The sequence below is a fragment of the Eretmochelys imbricata genome, chromosome 16 (genome assembly GCF_965152235.1).
Source record: "Eretmochelys imbricata isolate rEreImb1 chromosome 16, rEreImb1.hap1, whole genome shotgun sequence".
NCBI classification, from domain to species: Eukaryota; Metazoa; Chordata; order Testudines; family Cheloniidae; genus Eretmochelys; species Eretmochelys imbricata.
In genome coordinates, this window is record NC_135587.1 from 6,095,734 (window position 1) to 6,117,926 (window position 22,193).

The window sequence follows — 22,193 nt, forward strand, 5'->3', positions numbered from 1 at the left end:
GCACAGCAGCTGGCAGGCGGCGAGCGGCGGGCTGGGCGGAGGGGCCGGGCGCAGCAGCCCTTCCCCAGCCCCGGGGCCGGCGAGGGGCGGGCAGCAGCGGAGGCTCCGCAGTGCTGCGCTGTGACGCGTCAGCGGCGGGACCCGCTGGGCTCCGTGGGCAGCGCTCTGCGGCGGGAGGCGGGTGGCGCACGGGCGCAGCGCAGACCCCTGCCCCGGGGAGGGCGGCGCAGGAGGGTCCGCGCCCCGCCGCCCTGCCCCATAGCGCGCCCCTGTGCACCGCGGCCGGGACGCCGGCGCCTGCAGCCGCCGCCCGAGGTGCCGGGGCGCGGGGCAGAGCCAGAGCGGGACGCGGAGCCGGGCGCGCCGGGACTTCAGCACCTCGGAGAGCGCCGTGCGCCCGGGCCGGCTCCGGCCGGGGCTGGCGCCGCGCTGCCCGAGGGCTCGGCGGGCGGCCGGATGGGGCGAGCCCCGAGGCTGGGCGCGGCGGGGAGCGGCGAAGCCTCTTGCCCCTGGGGCGGCGTCCGGGGCGCCTGAGCGGGCCGGGCAGGGGCGCCCTGGCCCCGCGCTGAGCCGAGTCCCCGGCCCATGAGCACCATGCGCCTGCTGCTGCTCGCCGTGCTCGTCTCCTTCTCCTTCGCCCGCGCCGGCTGCGACCCCAAGATCGTCAACATCGGCGCGGTGCTGAGCACCAAGAAGCACGAGCAGATCTTCCGCGAGGCGGTGAACCAGGCCAACAAGCGCCACGGCACGTGGAAGATCCAGCTGAACGCCACCTCGGTCACCCACAAGCCCAACGCCATCCAGATGGCCCTGTCCGTCTGCGAGGACCTCATCTCCAGCCAGGTACCCGGGGCCGGCCCGCGGGAGCCCCGCCAGCATCGCCTCGGGCACCCCTGGCCGCTCATCCAGCCACTCACCCCGCCGGCGCCCAGCCCCTCGTCCTCGCCCATCACTGCAGCCCCACTCCTTCCAGCCATCTCCCCCCACAGCCCCCATCTGCTCCTCGCTCCAGCCATCTCCCCCTGCAACCCCCCTTCCAGCCATCTCCCCCCGCACCCTCCATCTGCTCCCCCTTCCAACCATCTCCCCCTGCAACCCTCCATCTGCTCCCCCTTCCAGCCATCTCCCCCTGCACCCCATCCACTCCCCCCTCCAGCTATCTCCCCCTGCAGCCCCCCATCCACTCCCCCTTTCAACCATCTCCCCCCACACCCTTCATCCACTCCCACAGCCCCCCATCCGCTCCCCCGTCCAGTGCTCAGCCCCTTGCCCTCACCCATCACTGCAGCCCACCTCCCCTTCCCCCCTCCAGCCATCTCCCCCTGCAGCCCCCCCTCTGCTCCCCCAGCTAGCGCTCAGCCCCTCGTCCTCAGCCATCACTGCAGCCCATCTCCCCCTCCTCCCTCCAGACATCTCCCCCCACAGCCCCCCATCCGCTCCCCCGGCCAGCTCATTGCCAGTGCCTTAATTCACTGATCAGGGCAAGGACAGGCCACGGAGCACCAGGAGTTCATCCCATAGCCCAAGCAAATCATGTGTTAACACAGACAGCCAGACCTTGCATTCTCTCAGATTCAAGGGGGATTGGGACGGGGGGTTATATCTGCATATTAAGGTTGGTGGTGGACCTGTTGGGAAGGGTTGATGTCTGTGTGCGTGATGTATGGTGTGTGCTTGTGTATATGCATACAGTGTATGTGTGTGTTTGTATGTTAGCATGTGTGTGGACTGTGTGTGTGTTTGCGTGCCTTTGTGTGTGTGTGGTGTTTGTGTTTGTATGTCTCCGTGTGTACAGTGTATGCCTGTGTTTGTTTTCTTTGTGTGTGTACAGTGTGTGGGGGGGTGTTTGTATGTCTCTCTGTGTGTACAGTGTGTTTGTTTGTATGTTTCTGTGTGTGTCCAGGGTGGGTATGGGTCTTTGCTCATCTCTCTGTGTGTACAGTGTGTTTGTTTGTATGTTTCTGTGTGTGTCCAGGGTGGGTGTGGGTGTTTGCTCATCTCTCTGTGTGTACAGTGTGTTTGTTTGTATGTTTCTGTGTGTGTCCAGGGTGGGTGTGGGTGTTTGCTCATCTCTCTGTGTGTACAGTGTGTTTGTTTGTATGTTTCTGTGTGTGTCCAGGGTGGGTATGGGTCTTTGCTCATCTCTCTGTGTGTACAGTGTGTTTGTTTGTATGTTTCTGTGTGTGTCCAGGGTGGGTGTGGGTGTTTGCTCATCTCTCTGTGTGTGCAGTGTGTTTGTTTGTATGTTTCTGTGTGTGTCCAGGGTGGGTATGGGTGTTTGCTCATCTCTCTGTGTGTGCAGTGTGTTTGTTTGTATGTTTCTGTGTGTGTCCAGGGTGGGTGTGGGTGTTTGCTCATCTCTCTGTGTGTACAGTGTGTTTGTTTGTATGTTTCTGTGTGTGTCCAGGGTGGGTGTGGGTGTTTGCTCATCTCTCTGTGTGTGCAGTGTGTTTGTTTGTATGTTTCTGTGTGTGTCCAGGGTGGGTGTGGGTGTTTGCTCATCTCTCTGTGTGTGCAGTGTGTTTGAATGTCTGTGTGTGTCCAGGGTGTGTGTTTGTAGGCCTGTGGGTACAATGTGTGTGTATGTGCTGTAGGCGGTCAGTTCATACCAATAGATAAATCTCGAACATTCTGAATAATTCAGACGCTTTTTACCATCCTTTATGGAAAACCTCAAAGGTAGGGAACTAAAACACCAACTAGAGTTGTCTATATTTTTCCTATCTTCTATGGAGAGGCTTAATAGTCTTTCTTGCTGTGGGTGGATTTTCTATATACAGATATATATTCAGGCAAAGTTTTACTTAAAGAGAAATACACACAAAACGTTTTCCATCTGGGTCTTCAGAAATGAAAACATGAATATTTTTGGCAAATAAATATGAGTACAGCCCCACAAATAATGAAATGGTGCTGAGATGGGAGAGGATACTATGAGAATTTCATATGTAAACTGAATAATGCCCCAGCCCTTTATTTTTGTTACCAGCATGAATATTCTTCTAGATGCGTCCATGGATAACAGTTTGACCCATCTTTTGGCTTTATTTTCAAATGCAAACACTGAGTGTGACCTTTGTCGCCATTAAATCAAAGGAAACATAGCATATAAGTAAAGTATTTGCACCATGTTGGGGGAGAAATGAATCACTGCAGGGCTTGGGTGGGGGCTGGGGTGGAGGCCCTGTGTTTGCTTGATTTTTAAATATGGTGCTTCTAATGGTGCTCCAGCAATCTGTGCCTGGTGTTGTCATGTCTGAGATTGTGTGAAACCCAGACCGGGCCCAAGCACAGGCAGGGACAGCTGCTCTCCATGTCCAAGCGGAGCCTCAGTGCTCATACATGGCTCCGGGTGGCCTCATTTTGTGTGACATGATCTCCCCTCCCCCACCCGCTGCTGCCTCACTGAATTCCAATGAAGCTTTATCTGACTGCATTGCAGCTTTTTATATAAGAGCATTTCGACCCACTCACACATGGTCCTCACATGCACACACACACATGCACATTTCAACACACCCTGCTCCCATGCCTGGTATTAAAGCTACAGGATTTTTTCAAATATCGGAGCCTCCTAAATAATACATTAAACAAACCAATTCTCAGCACACACAGGACCTGCATCACTGCAGAGCAGGAGTGCTTTAAGCTGTTTGCCTGGCACTATAAACCTTCAGCGTTAAGAAAGCATTTAACTAAATACTACACCTCAGTCCTTTAAAACATCTCTCTGCCAAACACACACAGGCACAAACTGGCAACACTCATCGAATCATAGAAATGTCAGGCTGGAAGGGACCTTGAGGGGTCGTCTAGTCCAGCCCTCTGTGCTGAGTCAGGACCAAGTAAACCTAGACCATCCCAGATGTGTTTGTCCAACCTGTTCTTAACCCCCGCAAGGGGATTCCACAGCCTCCCTTGGAAGTTTATTCCAGAGTTTACCTGCCCTTAGAGTTAGAAAGTTTCTACATATGCGCATTCACACACCACTATGCTTTCTTGCTTAACTCCCCTTCCTCCCCACACTGGAAATCTACACAGAGAGGCTGGCTTTCGGAAGCTGGCTGAATCTGTCACACGCTCTGGGGCTCCATGTTGTTCACACTTGACTCACACGGAGAGCTGAGCAAATAAAGGATTTTTCCATTCTTCGCCTCCCCTCCCCCCTCACTCTTGTGAATCCCACTCATCTTCCAAAGGCCAGGCAGGGCTATCTGACATGGCAAATGCCAATGCCTCATCCAGCCTAGCCTCCCTGGCAGTGATGCCTTGATTACTCCCCCTACTGCCGCATAATGCAGGGACAGAGGGATCTGTGCTTATATTTAGGGAATTTAGTAGGAGGCTGTTTATTTGTCTCTAGTTTGAAACTGAGCAGATTAAGGATTTAACCTCCAGAACATCAGTTACTGAGATTTTCTTTATTATTTGCTGAATACAGGGCATGGAATTCCCCTTCTGCAACTGTCACTTGGTTTCTAAGTGTTGCAAAAGAGAAGCACCCTATTGCTTGTCCATAACTGAAGGGGCTGGGGAAGAGGGTCTGCACATTTCTCTCTTAATTTACAAAGGAAGCTTAGTATAGCTGGTAATAACATAAAAATAAATAAAGCTCCTCCCAGCCTGCAAGGCTCTGAGCCCTGCACAGACTGTGGAGACATCCGTAGTGACACCGTAGTTAAGGCTGCATTGAGATTGGCTGTTAAAGCAAAACTAAGACCCCTTTAGCACAATAACTCTGCAGGACACAATTACATTTGCTGTCTATTTTTTAAAGTAAAATATGTTCTAACTTCTGCAAAGGACATTTTTTTGAATGCTCATTTTTGCAGTGTTGTTCTGTTTTCTTCACATTTTGGGGGGTTCTTCGGTTCTCTGCCTAAACAACCCACAGTCTTCACAACAGTCAGACTTTTCACACACATGTGTACACAAATGCACATGCACACCTATACTCCTGCACGTACATTTGTATACATATACACACACCCATACACACACACAAACACATCCGCACACATATACATGCAGAGAGGTAATATCCTGGACATTTTAAACTTTTGAAATTAAGCATAGGTACTCCCAGGGCTGTCTCTGGTGGATTTGCATAGGGACGGGGGAGAGGTGGGGAGAGGGATGCAATGAAAGAAGCAGAGGGAAGACTAGCTAATCTTTTTGGTTCAAATAGTAATTGGATATGGCCCAATTTTCCAAACAAATGCTATGCAAATGTCTGGAGGCCAAGGAAAGTCAGAGAAATGTACAGAAGATGTATTCAAAAGAAGCAAGGAGAAACCAGCAGGAAGGATAATGTTCATGCACCATTGGATTGCACCAAGAGCAATTTACATAGCTTCATCTCTGAAAAAGGTACTTCCTTCCATAGCAATTTGTGCAGCTAGCTCATTAGAACAGCAAAGGGGCTGTTTCCATGTGTCCTAATCAGGCAAAGGGCATAGTTTTGAGGGTAATTTAGAATGCAAGTAGGGATTTGAAGTTCTTTAAAATATCTATCTATCTATCTATCTATCTATCTATCTATCTATCTATCTATCCAGTTCCTGAAATCCAACCACCAGATAGGGATCAAATCAACGGACAAACGGGGTGCCATTGTTATCCTCGGCCATGATGACTACATCAGTGAGGCCAACCAACAATTCTCTGGCACCACCTACTACAAAGAACTCAGAGACGACTCTCACACCATAATTCACACAGAAATTTAAGAATATAATCAAATCCTTCCCTAAACAACTCCAAGAGCAATTCTATAACCTCGTCCCCCATGAAGCCACCCCAGGGATCTTCTACGTGTTTCCCAAGACATACAAACAAGGGAACCCAGGCAGGCCCATCATACTTGACCTCAGCACTCTTACTGAAGAAATATCAGGACTCATAGAAACTGTCCTCAGATTCACCATACAAAGGGCCAGTTTCCTTCAGGTCACAACCAATTTCATCAAGAAACTCCACAACATTAACAACCGCCCTCAGAACAGCATCCTTGCCATCATGGATGTTACCTCCGTTTACACCAACATGCCTCATGTGATGGCATAGCTGCCTGCCTTAAATATCTACAGAATTACAGACAACACTCAGAAATCCACCAGAAACACACTGGCAAACTCATCCATTACATCCTCACCCATAGCAACTTTACATTCAACAACACTTTTTCCAGACCATGAGAACAGCCATAGGTACAAGAATGGCTCCCCAACATGTCAACTTCTTCATGGCCCACCTTGAGGAAGAATTTTTGGAAAAATGCAGCACTAAACCAAGGGTATACCTGAGATACATCAATGATACATCATTACACAAACTAAAAACTATTTCCCCATGCTAATTTTCCCCCCAATGGTACTCACACATTCTTGTCAACTGTTTGAAATGGGCCACCCTGATTATCACTACAAATGTTTTTTTCTCCCGCTAATAATAGCCCACCTTAATCAACTAGTCTCATTAGAGTGGGTATGGCAACCCCCATTTTTTCATGTTCTCTGTATATATATATCTTCCTATTGTATTTTCCACTGCATGCATCTGATGAAGTGGGCTTTAGCCCATGAAAGCTTATGCTCAAATAAATTTGTTAGTCTCTAAGGTGCCACAAGTCCTCCTCGTTCTTTTTGCTGATACAGACTAACACGGCTACCACTCTGAAATCAATTATATAGTCATCCTCAGGACAGATGACGTAAACTCCCTCATAAATCTCCACCACAACTTCAACAACCACCACCCATCCATCAAACTCTCTCTAGAACACTCCTACACCAGCGTCAACTTCCTAGACACCATGGTCATCTTCAACAATGAAACCCTACAGACAATTATATTCCAGAAACTGATCACCACACCTACCATCACCACCTCAAACACACCAAGAAATCTGTTCTCTACAGCCAGGAACTCAGGTACACAGAATATGCTCTGAGGAGAAAGTCTGGGATAGTCATCTTAAAACACTTAAAACCACCTTTGCCAAACAAGGACTCTCCACTAGAGAAGTAGATCACATCATGGAAGGGGCCACCCAAATATTCCAAGAGAGCCTGCTTTAATACAGAGAAGAAGAAAAACCTCCATCAACTGCAGACCCCTAGTTGTCACCTATCGCCCCACACTGGAACCCATCTGCGGTATCATCAAACAACTAAAACCCATACTTGATGGGGACCCCATCCTGAACAAAATCTTTCCTGAACCCCTTCTTCTGGCCTTCAAAAAATGCCCCATCCTCACCAAGCTCATCATCAGAAGCAAGCTCCCTGCATGCCAGGACAGACCAACTCAAAGCATCACCAGACCCTGCCAGAACAACACATGCAAAACCTGCAGCCATATCTCCACTGCTACAATGATCCACACCTCCCACAAGACACCTTTCAAGAACCATGAGTCCTACACATGCCTATCACATGTGGTGTACTTCATCCAGTGCATCAAATGCACCAACAACAACTGTGAGGGTGAAACCAGACAATCACGGCGCTCTCAAATGAACTCACACAGAATAATGATAAGACACAAAAAATCCCTGTCACTCCTGGGTGAGCACTTTTCACAGAGCGATCCCTCCATATCTGACCTTTCAGACCTCATCCTCAAAGGAAACCCTGAACAACACCTTCAAAAGAGGAGCCTGAGAGCTTAAGTTCATGACTTTGCTAGACACTGAGGCTATATCTACACTACAGCTTATGTCAGCAAAACTTATGTCGATCGGGGTGTGACTGTTGCATCCCCCTGAGTGACGTAAGTTACACCGACATAAGAGTTTGTGTGCACGGCGCCATGTCGGCAGGAGAGCTTCTCCCGCCACAGAGCTCATGCCGCTTATGGAGGTGGGGGTTTGTGCAAACAAGAGAGCTGTCTCCTGTCGGCATCGAGTGCCGTCACCAATGTGCTGCATCGGCAGAGCTTACGGCTGGGCTGCAGCAGTGTGTCTACAGAAACATGGGCTCAATAGTGATGCTAGTTTTATGTCTCATTACAACAGTATGTAACCCCCCAACCCTCCTCTGTCCTACGACTACAGCGGTGATAACTGTTCACTTCTTCTTGAATAGTCTCTTGCAACATGTGTTATTAACTCCTTATGCTTAACAATCTGTTTCAGCTCATATTTAGCTGTGACACCCTGATTACCTTCCCCAGACACGAAGAGCTCTGTGTAGCTTGAAGTCTTATTTCTCTCACGCATCTTCTATCTATCTATCTATCTATCTATCTATCTATCTATCTAATCACCATGATATCTAAACATCAGTTGAAAGGATGGAATTTCTTAATCTTGCCACATGAGACAGGCATAAATAGTATGCAGTACTGCAAGACTAGTATCACGGGGTAGCCATGTTAGTCTGTAGCCACAAAAAGTCTGGTGGCACCTGAAAGACTAACAGATTTATTTGGGCATAAGCTTTCGAGGGTAAAAAACCCACTTCTTTAGATGCATGGAGTGAAAATTACAGATACAGGCATAAATATACTGGCACATGAAGAAAAGGGAGTTAGTTACCTTACAAGTGGAGAACCAGTGTATACTGTAGGACAGTATATCTTGTGCACTGACAGCATTGTTTCATCATTTGCTTGATCACATGTGTTGGCAGGTAATTTCACACCTGTGTAGAGGGCTAGCAAAAGGCCTATGCACCTCTTAATTCTCATTTAAGCCCTATTTGAGGTTGTAGTGGGGCTTAAGAGGTGTGTTCTCCTGGTCTGGCCCTCTGCACCCAGGTTGCCCTGAGACAACTTTTGCGCATTTTAAACAATGGAGATTTTTTGACTTGTGAATATCCAATAACAGTGTGCTGCATTCCCAGCCCTGTGCTGAATGACACTGTCCAGTGATGCGTTTTAATAACTGTTAATATAGCTTCATAGTCAACTTGTCATGATGTGATCCAGTGATATTCCTCACCCTCTAGAAATGCCAGTGCTGTGGGTTATTCAGACCAGCATACCAAGAATGGGCGGTATTCACTTATGGGTGGGTTATGCCTTGGCATGGGGTACCTGGGTACCTTCAGCAGCTTTAATTTTCTTATTCTTTGACCTTAAGCATGAGCAGAATTTCAGTGTGTCAGAGAAGAATTTTGGAAATAAAATTTTGCAAAATGGCCATTTTATGTTAGCAGCTGCCATGAATAATGTGCAGCATCTCCCAAGGGGTTGAATCTGCTGAGGTCATGTGGCCAGGCTTTGGGGGGTTGGATCCCACAGATCAGGCTCCAGCCCAAGCCCAAATGTCTACACTGCAATATTATAGCCCCACGGCCCGAGCCCCACAAGCCAGTGTCAGCTGCATAGGCCCCACAGCCCCGGAGCACCAATGGAAAAAAAACAGTGGGTGCTCAGCACCCACCGGCAGCCCCCACAATCAGCTCCTCTCCCTCCCTCCCAGCGCCTCCTGCCTGCCACGATCAGGTATTCAGCAGCACGCAGGAGGTGCTGGGGGGTAGCGGAGGAGCAAGCGTGGGGTATGCTCAGGGGAGGGGTTCAGAACAGGGCGGGGCAGGAAGAGGCGAGGCAGAGGTGGGGACTTGGGGGAAGGGGGGCAGAGCTTGGGATGGAGTGGGGATCGAGCACCCACTGGCAACTCATAACAACGGCACCAATGGTCAGCTGTCACAGACCAGCCACTGGTTTCTTGCAGTGCAGACATACCCTGAGATATCCCAGCGCTTGAACTGCCCAGCATGAGCAGCTGCCAGCCTCTCCATCCCTCTGACTCCTCCCTGGCCCTTCCCAACTGTGTCAAAGGGATGCGTCCTTCCCCGTTTCCTCCTTGGTCTGTGCTACTTTCCGCTCTGTCAGTCGCTCCCTCCCGCTCTGCTTTTCCCCGTCTCCTGGTGCTAGACCATTTGCAATGCTAGCTGCTCTCAGCTCCCACTGCAGCTGGCTGGAGTTGAGGAAGCGCTGCCCTTTGCAGGATTACGCCCTCTGGTCCACAACCTTGCCCTGTCGTGAACCTCGTCCAGCCTGCCTCAGCTTCACAGCTGCTCATTCTCCCCTCTATGCCACGCGGTTCTGCCTTTACTCCCTCCTCTTTCTATCTCTCTCGGTGACAGCTCCCCTTGGAGCTCACGTGGCTGATTCCTAACTCTCCTCCTCCCCGCCACCCGTTCTCCCCCATCCAGCTGCCTCGCTGACATCTCCTTGCCATCATCTCCAGCTCTTTACATCCGAGCTGCTCCTCTTGTCTTCCCTCCCTCCCACTCCTCTACCATCCTCACTTCTCTAACCCCATTAACAATTCCATTGTCCCTCCTGACTCCCGGACTTTAATCCGGCTCTCCTCTTCCCTCGGCATCTCCCCCAGCATCCTGTCTCCCCTATGTCCTGTTGCTATGCCCTCTTTAATGCAGCCCCAGCACTTCCTTCCCAAACTCTTTCCCTGCTAGGACCCTTGTGCACGTCTTGATGGCCTTTTGCCTTGACCATTGCCACTCTAGACTGTTCTCCTGCTTCTCCTATCAGCCTGCTAATGTCATGTCCCTCACCCAGCTCCAGCCAGCAAACCCTCTGCCTTAGATCCCTCCCCTGGCTACACTCAGCGTCAATTCCTCACTCTCACCTGTGAGCCCTACAGCCCCATCTCTGCTTTCCTTCCCCAGCTCAGACCCTGTGCTCCTCTCAATACTCTTCTCTCTTCCTTCCACTCCCAGTTATTCCTCTTCTAACATGCTGTCCCTGAGAGTCTCCCTGTTTCCGGCAAGTGCACTTACCTTCCTTAAAACCCATCTCAAAACCTATTTCTTCCAGGCAGAAGGAGATCAAAGTTGGCTTGGGTATGTCTACACATGCTGCAGTCACAGCTCTGATTGCAGTGTAGGCAGACCCTCAGACTGTAAATCAGAGGTCCCCAATCTGTGGGGTATGCCCCCCTAGGAAGGAAGGGAGGAACGTTTTGGGGGATGCAGCTGGGGCCCAGGCCAGCCCCTACGGAGGGCGGGGAGGGAGTGCCACCCAGCTCTGCTCCTGGCCCTGGCCCCAGCTGCCAGCTCCACACCCAGGGTCCCAGCTGCCAGCCCCAAGTCTGGTGATCTGACTGCCAGCCTAAGTCCTGGGGCTCTGCTCCCGGCCGCAGCTGCCGGCCCCGCTCCTGGGGCATTGGCTGCCGGCCTTCGCCAGACTCCCACCCCCACCTCCAGAAATGGCCCCAGCCTCGGCTCCCTTACCACTGGACAGTCCCCCTCACCCAGAGCCATGGCCCCACTTCTGGCTCCGGCTCTGGGGAGCAGGTGGGTGCAGACAGGGGTAAGAGGGGCACGAGGTAAAAAGTTTGGGGACCACTGCTGAAAATGCTTTGGGGCTAGATCTTCAGCTGGTGCAAACTGGTCTCACTCCACTGACTTCCGTGTAGTTACACTCATTTACACCAGCTGGGGAGCTGACCTACTGTTTGTCAAGTGCCAGGTACATTTATGGGGCTGTAGAAGTGATTTTCATATGAAATGATATTGTCATGTTGGCCATCACATCAACCCTGCTTTGCTGAGAGAAAAGAAAGTAGCTAAGACATATTTATATCCATGTTTCTTCATGTCCTTACCTGAGTGAGTCTCCCATGCGCCTCCCCTCCCTTCCCCTTGGGTTTTGATGAGTGTGCATGCTTAGCAGGCAGCTGGCTGATTTGTTCTGTGTTGTGACTCTCTCTCCCTCTCTCTGTCTGTCTCTCGCTCTCTCTCTCACGGAATCCCAGCTGACCACTTTGTTTGTAATAGTCCTCAGAGGGGAATTAGAGTTGAGTATTAAATGTGTGGTTAAATAAATCTCATTACATAGTGTGACTGTAAGAGAGATGTTTCTCTTTAATCTGTAATCCACGAGAGTTATTAGTTTAGCTTGCCAAGCATTGCATTTCCATTAAGATGAAACCCCAAACAGACCCATCTCTTCCTAATGGCGACGGCTTCAGTCTAAGGGAAGAAGCAGCCTTTTCATACATGCCTTCCTTCATCTACAGAACCACATCATGACATGTGTTGCTTATGTATTCTTTTATTATTTATATCTCCTGTTGTTTGAATGCCGTGACCATGTTAGCACTTGGCTACTTAATGTACAGAAAAGAAAAGGAAATTCACATTTCATGATCATTCTGCTCCTATGAAATAATGTTTGTATCATGTATCCTGTGTCCTACAGGTCTATGCAATATTAGTTAGTCACCCACCTGCTCCAAATGATCACCTAACACCAACACCTGTATCATACACAGCTGGCTTCTACAGGATTCCTGTCATTGGTCTGACAACACGCATGTCTATATATTCTGATAAGGTAACTGATGCATGTTTCCTAGTATGTATCTCATACATGTGGTATAAATGAAGAACATCCATCAGAAGTGACTAATGATTTCTGCACTACTTTTTCCAGAATACATCTATCTATCTATCTATCTATCTATCTATCTATCTATCTATCTCCTCTCCAGACTGATCTGATAACTCTCACTTTTTCTCTCCTACTCTGGCTTTCTCTGAATTCATTGGTTTTGATATCTCACAATGTTGACCTACATATCGCTGGATCATTTCTGCAGTGTTTCTCTGTCAGGCTGCTGGATTCACAGCTCTTTAGCCAAATCAAATGCATGAACTAGCTCCTGAACTGCTGACTAGTAACAGCTGGGAGCCTCCTGGGTGGTCCCTGGATGCTGGAGGAACTGCAGAGATGGAGGAGGACCCTAATACTGTCTATCCATTTGGCAGGAGCTCTTTTGGTCTTCAAGATTGTTTGGTTTTGTTCAGTCTGTGTGTGATTGGAGGTTAACACCAGTTATCCTCTGGTTTGAAATAACACCCAGCCTGCCCAGCGGCCAAGAAATAGCAAGTCAAGTTCCAAACTACAGTTCATGTCCCTGTGAAAATGAAAAGGTCTATTCACTTTGGGGTGAGATTCAACCCTCGGCAGAGGGCCAGGCAAGGACTAGGTGCCGTTCATGTCTGATACACACCCTATTTTGAGGATGTAAGTGTGCCTTGCCTAGGCTTTATGCTGGCCCTCTGCAGAGTGGTGAATTTGATGCATCTGGCCATGTGCAGGGTATGCGGGGAGTATGGTGGGTGGCTCCTTCATCAGACACTCCTCACTTCTGGGCTGACCTTGTACAATGTACTTCTTTTGTAAAAGCAAAGGAGTTCCACAGAGTCCTTGCAGAAGTGCTGTGACATTCTCATTTTATTACAAACCTGAAGCTGGACCCATTTTCAGGTAGAATAGTGCTACATTTATTGAGTAAAAACGAGTCTATTTCAAAGCTCAAAAGAGTCCATATTTCGTATGCTGATGCCTTTTGCATGGAAAACTGTGAATATTCACTGATGCAAATGTCAGTGCAAAAATAGCCATTTCATCCACATTCCAAAGAAAGCCAAATTTCAGTTAGGGAGGAGCAACAGATTCACATGAAATGAAATGAAACAGCAAAAGCTCAGTGCACATCTCTTGCCACTCACATCTGAAGGCTGGTCATAGAATCATAGAATCATAGAATATCAGGGTTGGAAGGGACCCCTGAAGGTCATCTAGTCCAACCCCCTGCTCGAAGCAGGACCAATTCCCAGTTAAATCATCCCAGCCAGGGCTTTGGTCCTGGATCTATGGGTAAGGAGTGGATGTTCTCAGCCAGTTACAACAGGGCATGTGTCCTCAAATAAATCCCAATTCCTCCCCCCCAAAAACCCCCTCCCCCATTATCTCAATTGCTACCTTGTTAGCAACCTCAGCAGAAAAACCAAGGCCAAGACTGATTAATGCTGGAGACTGAAATACCCCAAAGATGGCTCCTCCAAAAACCAGGTGAGCCCCAGTGACGGAGCTATATTGCCACGACCCATCTTGTAACTGTTCTGTGGACAACCTTAATTCTTCAGAGCACTGGTTAAAGTTTCGTACAGCTGCTATAAGCAGGGTTGCAGTGAAGACCTTTAACACTGATCCAAGAGCATCCGTAGGCATCAGAATCTTGGGTTGTGGTCAAATCATGGGGGAGAATTGTCAGCAAGGGGCAGCTGGAGACTTTGGTGCTTATGGCTAATGAGTGCTGAGCGTGCAATACTGTTGAATATGGTGATGGGAGCACCGGTGAGACTTCACTGCTGCCCAGTGTGCTGCCTGTCCGATGCTGTTAGGACAGGAGAAGAGACACGGGTGATGCTGAAAACTGGGAATTGCGTGGACTTCAGAAGAAAGCGCTATCAGAGGCTAGGAAATGAGTGCGATGTTAAGCTGGAGAGGTGACGGGGTACCTGTAATCCATGCCAGCTTCAGGGACATCCCAGACGGGTTAGGAGGGGCGCTGCCAATTAAAAAGGCATTTTAATCACGCAACTGATGCCAGGGATAGAGGGATATTCACTTATACATCAGTCCCAGCAGAGCTAATATTCCCTGCAATGAATGATGTTTACTATAGGCGGCAGGTAGCAGTGACTATAGTTAAGATTACTTGACGCTTCCATTATAAGACCTTGTTTTCAGTTGCTTATAATTTTGCCAACATGAAACTGTTCAGGGTGAAACTTACTAGGTGTCTGTCTCAGGCTAATATTTTTGTTCGTTTGTTTGTTTAAGTTTCAACTTATTTCTTTCTTTCCTCTCTTATCCAGAGTTTTTCCTCTTTTTTCCCAGTCATTTTAAAATATTTTTTTCCAAAAATCACTGGAAAATGAAAGGCAAGCGGGAAAAGGAAAAAGAAAGGAAAGGAAAGGAAAATCAGAAAAATGGTCATGGAAATTATAAAAACAGATCAAAACAATCCTAACATGATTTAAAACTGGCATGAACATTTTTGAAAGAGAACAATTTTTTGCAAAAAAATGGATTTCCAAAAATGGCCATTTTTCAATTTTAAAAAATGTTCAAACACTTTTGACTAGCTCTAATCAGACCAGTGATTCATCTTGCACAATGTCCTAGGGAACAGGAGCAGCTAACAGGGGAGTTTTGTGAGGGAGTTTAGAGAGGGAGTGGGAGAGATAGATACACCTGATTAACATTCTCAAAACATAGGCCAATAAACACCCCTCTCCCCAGAGATAGAAACTCCATGCTTGAATAATAAGAATGTAGCAGTAGGGATATACTACTGACCACCTGACCAGGATGTGATTGTGAAAGTGATTAGAAAGGCTATAAAAATAGAAAACTCAATAATAATAGGGGATTTCAATTATTGAGTGGGTACATGTCACCTCAGGACAGGATGCAGAGATAAAGTTTCTTGACACTTTCAATGACTGCTTCTTGGAGCAGCTAGTCCTGGAACCCACCAGAGGAGAGGCAATTCTTCATATAGTCCCAAGTGGAGCACAGAATCTGGTCCAAGAGGTGAATATAGCTGGACCACTTGGTAATAGTGACCATAATATAATTAAATTTAATATCCCTGTGGGGGGGAGTCCTGAGTCTCATGGGACCCTGGTAGGTTCAGTCCTTCCAACCCTTTCCTTGAGTATTGGGGCACCCTTTTGACAGGAGGTCTTGGCCATTTATTGGATCAGAACAAAGAGCCTGAGTCAGTTTGAACTCCAGCTATTTATACAAAGTCCTTTCTTTGTCCGTTGTCTCTGGAAAGCCAGTTTGAACCAATATGCACAAGCCTCCCCAGGAGATGGTGCCTGTCTGGAGGGTTCCAACCTGGCTGATTTGCTTTAATCCCCACCCACTGTTCGTGGTTCCTGGAGGAGCAGTGCAGCCCTGCCCCATGGAGTAGGACACAGTCATACAGGAACCATTCATTTAAAGCAGTGGACCCCAGAGATACTGCATGGCATCGCAATATGTGTCCTATTTCCCCCTAGAAAGGTTACATACAATCCTAGCTTATCTGGGGGGAAGTGTATTGATGGACTTTTAATCCTCACATACTGAGTCAGGGTGTGCAGCAATTTTTCCTCCACCCAGGGTCTTATACATTTTCACAGACTATCAGGCAGTCATAGATAGTGGGAAGACATTCCCCCTCCTTCCTGGCTGGAGCTACCTTTGACGTCTCCTGAGTAGCTGTCATGCATATTTCTTGGGCATTTCCCACCCTTGGGTGCATGTCATAGATTTCCCTTAATGTCAGTAGGTCTCATCCTTCTCCTTGAGATGGAGGCTGTCTCACCTCCACTCCCCACAGGGATTTGTCTGCATATACTGGGAAGGTAACATGATTCCTCCTGGATACTGGCAACAGGGATCCCCCCTTCCCTGTCAGCCACCCCATTTGCATGTTGGCTCCACAGTCCCTTGCAGGTCGGCACTAACTGATGGGGTCTGATACACCCCTTCTGCTTTCCAAGGAAACCATTTTGTATGTGTCTTTCTGCACCCTGTCGGGGCTAGATCCACTGGATTCCCAGTGGGAGCAGAAGGGGTAGTCATTCATTGACTGGAGAGACACTGGGACTCCTAAGACAATAATTAAGCCCCATGTCATGAAATCCCATCAAATGCTCCCAAGGTGTGAAATCTGTGTTCAAGTTCCTGGTGTGACAGCCTTTGCTGTACGTACAAGACAGATTTCCATGTAGACGCAGGAAGGGTGGGGTGTTGGCTTAGGGTATGTTGTTAGATATTCTGTATTCTTTGCTATGGGGAAAGGATATTATGGCTTTAAAAGCAGAAGGGTGAAGCAGAAGTACTTTTGGATAAATAGCCTGTGTTTAAACTGACTCTGGGCCTGCTTTCTGATCCAGCAAAAGGACAGGCCCTTCTTTCCAAGTGGGGGGAGGGCAACCATTGTGGAAGGGTTGGAAGACCTTGACCGACTAAGTCCCATAAGACTGATAGGTGACATTGGTAAGCACTTAACATGTGTGTAGGTTCTTTTATTGTTTTTATATGTTTTCTTTGTGATGCTTTTACCTTAAGAACAAATATGCTTGCTTAGAAGAAGTTATTATCTGTCACAATTTACAATCAGAAAAAAGGGCTAAGCACACACTGACTGTTATTGACAATGAATAACAAGGTCAGCTCTGCTTCTTATAGGCCACACATTCGACCTCCCCAGGCACTGGACTAGCCCCAGGAAACAAGAGTGTCTGAAATCAGAGCCTAGAAATCAGAGCCAAAAAAAGGGAATTTCGTATTATAGAGGCCAATTAAAGGTTTGAGACCCAAAGGCCTATATTTCAGGGTCACCAGAAATTCCTGTGTTGCTAGACTTCTGATCCTTGCCCAGTACTTGTGGAACTGATTGGTCAATGAGACATACCTCTGCAAGAATGAGCTGCAAAAGTCTATGTTTAGCCTTTGTTGTTCCTTGCAGAGCATCCACCTGTCCTTCCTGCGCACTGTCCCACCATACTCTCACCAGTCCAATGTCTGGTTTGAGATGATGCGAGTGTACAACTGGAATCACATCATACTAATCGTCAGTGATGACCACGAGGGTCGCGCTGCACAGAAGAAGCTGGAGACACTCCTGGAAGAGAGAGAATCCAAGGTCAGTATCTAAACATTGTCATGTAATTTTGTTAAAGAACAACAACAAAACTAGAAGTCTCAGACTGTTGTATGTATGTAGATTTCTGTATGTAAAACACCTTTTCTTTCCATTGTAACATGGCTAACATTATGCTTAAAGCATCAACAGTGTCTGACTAGTACCTGACAGAACTTTGTACTTTATTCATTTCACTTGCTTTGCCATGGTCGAAATCTCCTACGTGTAAATCAACTACAAAATGAAGGGAAGAATAACCTGGAGCTCTGCAAATACTTCGCCCGGGCGATTCCCACCCAGGGAGAGAACCAATCGCACAGCTTAGGAAAAGCACCCCTCCCCTTTGACGCTTCCCTAGGGTACAGTGCAAACTTGGCAAAGCTAATTACAAAAAAGAGCCAGAAGAACAGCTTTTTAATTGGCTAATTGGCACTTGCTTTGTGGCTTAGGAGGGAAAGGGCAGTCAATGCATTACTGCACAGAGGTATAAAGTGCCCTCTCTACACAGCTTTCAGCTCTTTGGCCATTATTAGATGCTCTAACCCATCTCCATTGAAGCACATGCTAAACACGCTTTCCTGACATGCCCCGTGTTGTAAATGAGAGTAAGTTTGTGGATTCTGAGAGCAGCTTTATCAAGGAGGTGCACCGCCCCTATTTTCAGTGTCAAGCAAAGGGGCAGATAGCTACGTCCAGCCGAGTAGAGGTTCACCAGGTGCCGTATGAGCGTGAGCATGTCTGAGTCATCTGTGGATAGTGGGAGCCTGAGCCGGTAGGACAGCTCAGTTCCTAAGATTAACACTGAACAGGCACATACAAGACAGGAAGCCCCTTGACTGCACTCTTACTCTGAGCAGTTTGAAGGGAAACTGTTTAACTAGACGACACGGAGCCTCCTCCATGACTGGATTGTGGAAGTGATAGTTCCCACCCACACTCAGGGGTACAAGGTAACAGTCTTGGGTCCATTTCAGGTAGGAAACATCCAAGCCTCTCACACTGTAGGAGCTTCCCAGAGAAGCCCTGTAAAGTAGCTACACTTCCTGTCTACCAGGCAATCCCTGTGAGTGGTGCCTCTGAAGCCTGCCATGTATCACTGGCAACACCTGTAATTTGTTGGGATCTAGCCATAGCAGCAGCTGCCAGGCCACCAGCCAGATGTGGCAGAGTAGGTTATTGATTGGTAGACACAGCCGCAGACATTACTTGATGAGTCTGCTTAGAATCAGAGAGACCCATGAGTTGGGAGGCACCAATTCTGGCTCATCTAGCACATACCTATTTCTGCAGTGGACCAGCACCGAATTAGCTCTCTGTGGGCCAGCCCTGAGAGATGGGTGCATGCTCTCAGCATGGGGTATCCCCACTGATAGTTCCTCAGGCAGTTTCTTCCATGGCCCAAATGGTTCTTAGAGTCAAACATTCCCCCCGAATAGGAGGCCTAAGGGTTCCTTGCTACAGCACAAGTCTCAGAGACTCATAGACTTTAAGGTCAGAAGAGACCATCAGGATCATCTAGTCTGACCTCCTGCATGTCGCAGGCCCCAGAACCTCGCCCAGTCCTGAAATAGACCCCTAGCCTTTGGCTGAGTTACTGAAGTCCTCAAACCATGGCTTAAAGACTTCTAGTTACAGAGAATTCACCATTTATACTAATTTAAACCTGCAAGTGACCCTTGCCCCATGCTGCAGAGGAAGGTGAAAATCCCCCAGCATCTCTGCCAGTCTGACCCGGGGGGAAATTTCCAACCCCAAATATGATGATCAGTTAGACCCTGAGCATGTGGACGAGACCCACCAGCCAGACATCTGGGAAAGAATTCTTTGTAGTAACTCAAAGCCCTCCCCATCTAGTGTCCCATCTCCAGCTGTTGGAGATTTTTGGTACTGGCAAAAATTGCTGCTTACTCTGTTCTCAGTGAGTAGTGCTGACTTGGCTGGCATTTTATCTGAGACCTCCTCCATTGGGTCCAGCCCCCCCTCCCCCCATTATGTTCCTGCCCTCCAGTATTGATGGCTTTGGAAGGGTCACTGTCACCCTTATTCTGAGTCAATGAATTCATGTCCCTAGACTCAGACCTTCCACTCACCCTACAACTTCCATGTCCACAACTTGTACTATTCTCTCTCAGGTCCCCCACTCCCTGCTGTTTCCTGCACTGTCCTTTGGATCAGCAAAAGAACATCACACTCACTCACAGCCTTATTCTGTGTCCTCTTACGCCCCAGGGGGGACTTCCCCAGTTCTGTGTTATACTCTTTGTCAGCCTGTCACTTGTGAAGGAGAGCCACTGAGAGCATGGGGTGGGGTGGGGTGCGGGTCTATGTGGGGGCCTGCACTGCATTTGAGCTGAATACATGATGTCTTCTGGCAGCCACTAGGTTGCTATAGATGCCCTCTAGACCCTGGGACCAGCCTCTTAGATGTTATGTTGCCTTCTCCTTTGCCTCTTCTTTGGCAGCTCTCAGGCCATCTCATACCCTTTTCCTTTGCTGTGGACTAGACATGAGCTGGAAAGGTTTCCATTGATCCAACCAGCTGCTGTGATGTGCGGGTCACTCTAGAAGCTAGCCGATAGATTCCAAGGCCAGAGTAGACTCTTGTGATTATCTAGACTGACCTCCTGCATAACCTAGGTGATACGTAGGGTTTCTTCACCTCTTCCCCAGTCTCTTCTGGTTCTGATTGCCCTTTTATCACATAGGGTTTGATCCCTGGGCTAATGCACCTGAACCTTTGTCCATTTCCTTCCTTTCCATGAACTCAGGCCTGCCCTAGTCCTTTCCCCAACCATATGGTCAGACTGAGTATTGATCTGGCGCAGAACTGCAAATGAGCAGAAAGGAGAAGCTGCTGCCATGCTGTCAGGCTTTGCCTCCATCTACCTGCAGAAGGCTCGGTATTCATGGTGACTGATCTTTGTAAAATACCTTATCTCTAACTCCACGTTCCCTTGTTCTTGGGGACTGAAACCATTGGTTGGAGCAATAGGATTTCCTGTCACATCTTACCTGACAGCCTCAGAGAGTTCAGTCAGGCTCTGAGCTAACGCTGTTTTGGTGGTTTAATAATTTTAACACAGGCATTTATGCCCAGCATTCCTATCCAGTGCTGAATTCTCTGTGAACAGCTGGATTTCAGGTTTGGTTCAAGCCCATCTCCAGTGACTATCAGCCTGATCTGGCTGCTGTTCATCAGGCTGAGGAGCTCTGCCTTCTGCAAGCAGCCTAAGTCATTTCAATTAACACTTGAACACTAGCCAGTGGTTATCAGAGATTGTTCAAGGTTGCAATAAAGGCCACAAAGTACATTTGCGTTGCTGACTGTGTCCCAGGCCGGCTGTGCTGCTGTTCCGTGAGTGTGCCAGCAAACCAGAGCACTGGGCAAACCACACCTTCTGCGCAAATGCTGGAGACTAGTTGTGGAAAGCGGATTTTTAATTTCCGAGCATGAGTCTTTGCCTCAAACGCCTGATACTAAGAGATACACTCACCCAATCAGGAAACAGACATAGGACCCTACAACCCATATGTCTCAGCCAAACATTTTAAATTTCAAATATCAAATACATACTGTACACTCAGGACTGTACGGACATTATTTGATTATGTTAGTTAATTAAAGACGATGACAAGCAGCTCGTGGACAATGCACAAAGAGGTGAAATCTTCTAAAAATGATTCATTTGGAATGATTTGTGTAGCTTTGCTGTTCTATGGGGAGCCCAGCAACAATCCTTGGGAACCAGAGCAGCTAAAGAGATGACTGATAGAAATTAGGGATGGGAAAGATGAGGGTTGCAGGTTTGTCACGGCATTTTTTATCAAAAATCATTGAACAGTCACAGTAAATCGAGTAAAAGTCATGGATTTAGAGGGAAATGGTGTGTAATGTCATCAGAATGCTATTTAAAGTGGGGAGATCATATAGGGGAGGGTCCGGTCCTGCCCCTGTGGGGAGTGAGAGGAGCTGGGGGTGGGTAGCAGAGGGACCCTGCCCCACACTCACCTGCAATGGTGGCTCCTGTTTCTTGGGGCTTGCCTGGCTCCCCTCCTGCTATCCCCTCAGCATGCAGGGATGGCTCTCCCGCACGATGCCTCCTTCCTGGCCCTGGCGCCAATGAATCACCTGCCCTGCGCTGCGATGGGTGGGAAAAAGTGGTTGGACCATAGCCTGGGTGACCCACCCACCCCAGCTCTACAGCCTATGAAATCATGGAGACAAAGAAAAATCCTAGACACAAAGCAAAGTCAAAGACAAACTGAAAAATCACAGTACCCATGACATTTTTGCCAATATAGCAGACCTGTAGCTCTAGCAATGACTCATTAGGTCCCATCTTGTCTAGCCCCAGTAGGCTCAGGATAGAATCGTTCCCTACTCGCCAATCTTTTGTTCAGTCCACTTGTAGGACATCACTGCTATGCGTGTGCACAAGGTCATTCAAGACTGGAAAATAAAAGAAATAGGAAATATAGGAAGCTCGAGTGCACTGCTGAATAGCTGCTGCCTGAGTGAGTGGACCAACACATCTGGAAGGGAGTGAATATTTCATTGCCTCCTGCCACCCAGACGCTGCTTTTCTCTATTGCAATGTTGCTCTGTGTCTTCCTGTGCCATGTGAAATGATGAGACACTGAGAAGAAGCACTGGAAATTCCTACCATGGACACCAGTAGAAGGAGCCTGAAATGATGACAGAATTGGGCTCAGAGTATATTTT

At 48.3% G+C, this 22,193-nt stretch overlaps 1 protein-coding gene across 6 annotated transcripts in view; it reads left to right on the forward strand.

Moving 5' to 3' along the window:
• The first annotated feature begins 585 nt into the window (after positions 1-585).
• The window catches only part of GRIN1 (glutamate ionotropic receptor NMDA type subunit 1), a 73,188-nt gene continuing 51,580 nt past the window's right edge, over positions 586-22,193 (forward strand). For all 6 annotated transcript variants that reach the window (XM_077835762.1, XM_077835763.1, XM_077835765.1 and 3 more), the window contains exons 1-3: positions 586-843; positions 12,175-12,309; positions 17,294-17,470. In XM_077835762.1, the coding sequence (XP_077691888.1) occupies positions 586-843; positions 12,175-12,309; positions 17,294-17,470 (570 nt within the window). The remainder of the gene's footprint in view (positions 844-12,174; positions 12,310-17,293; positions 17,471-22,193) is intronic.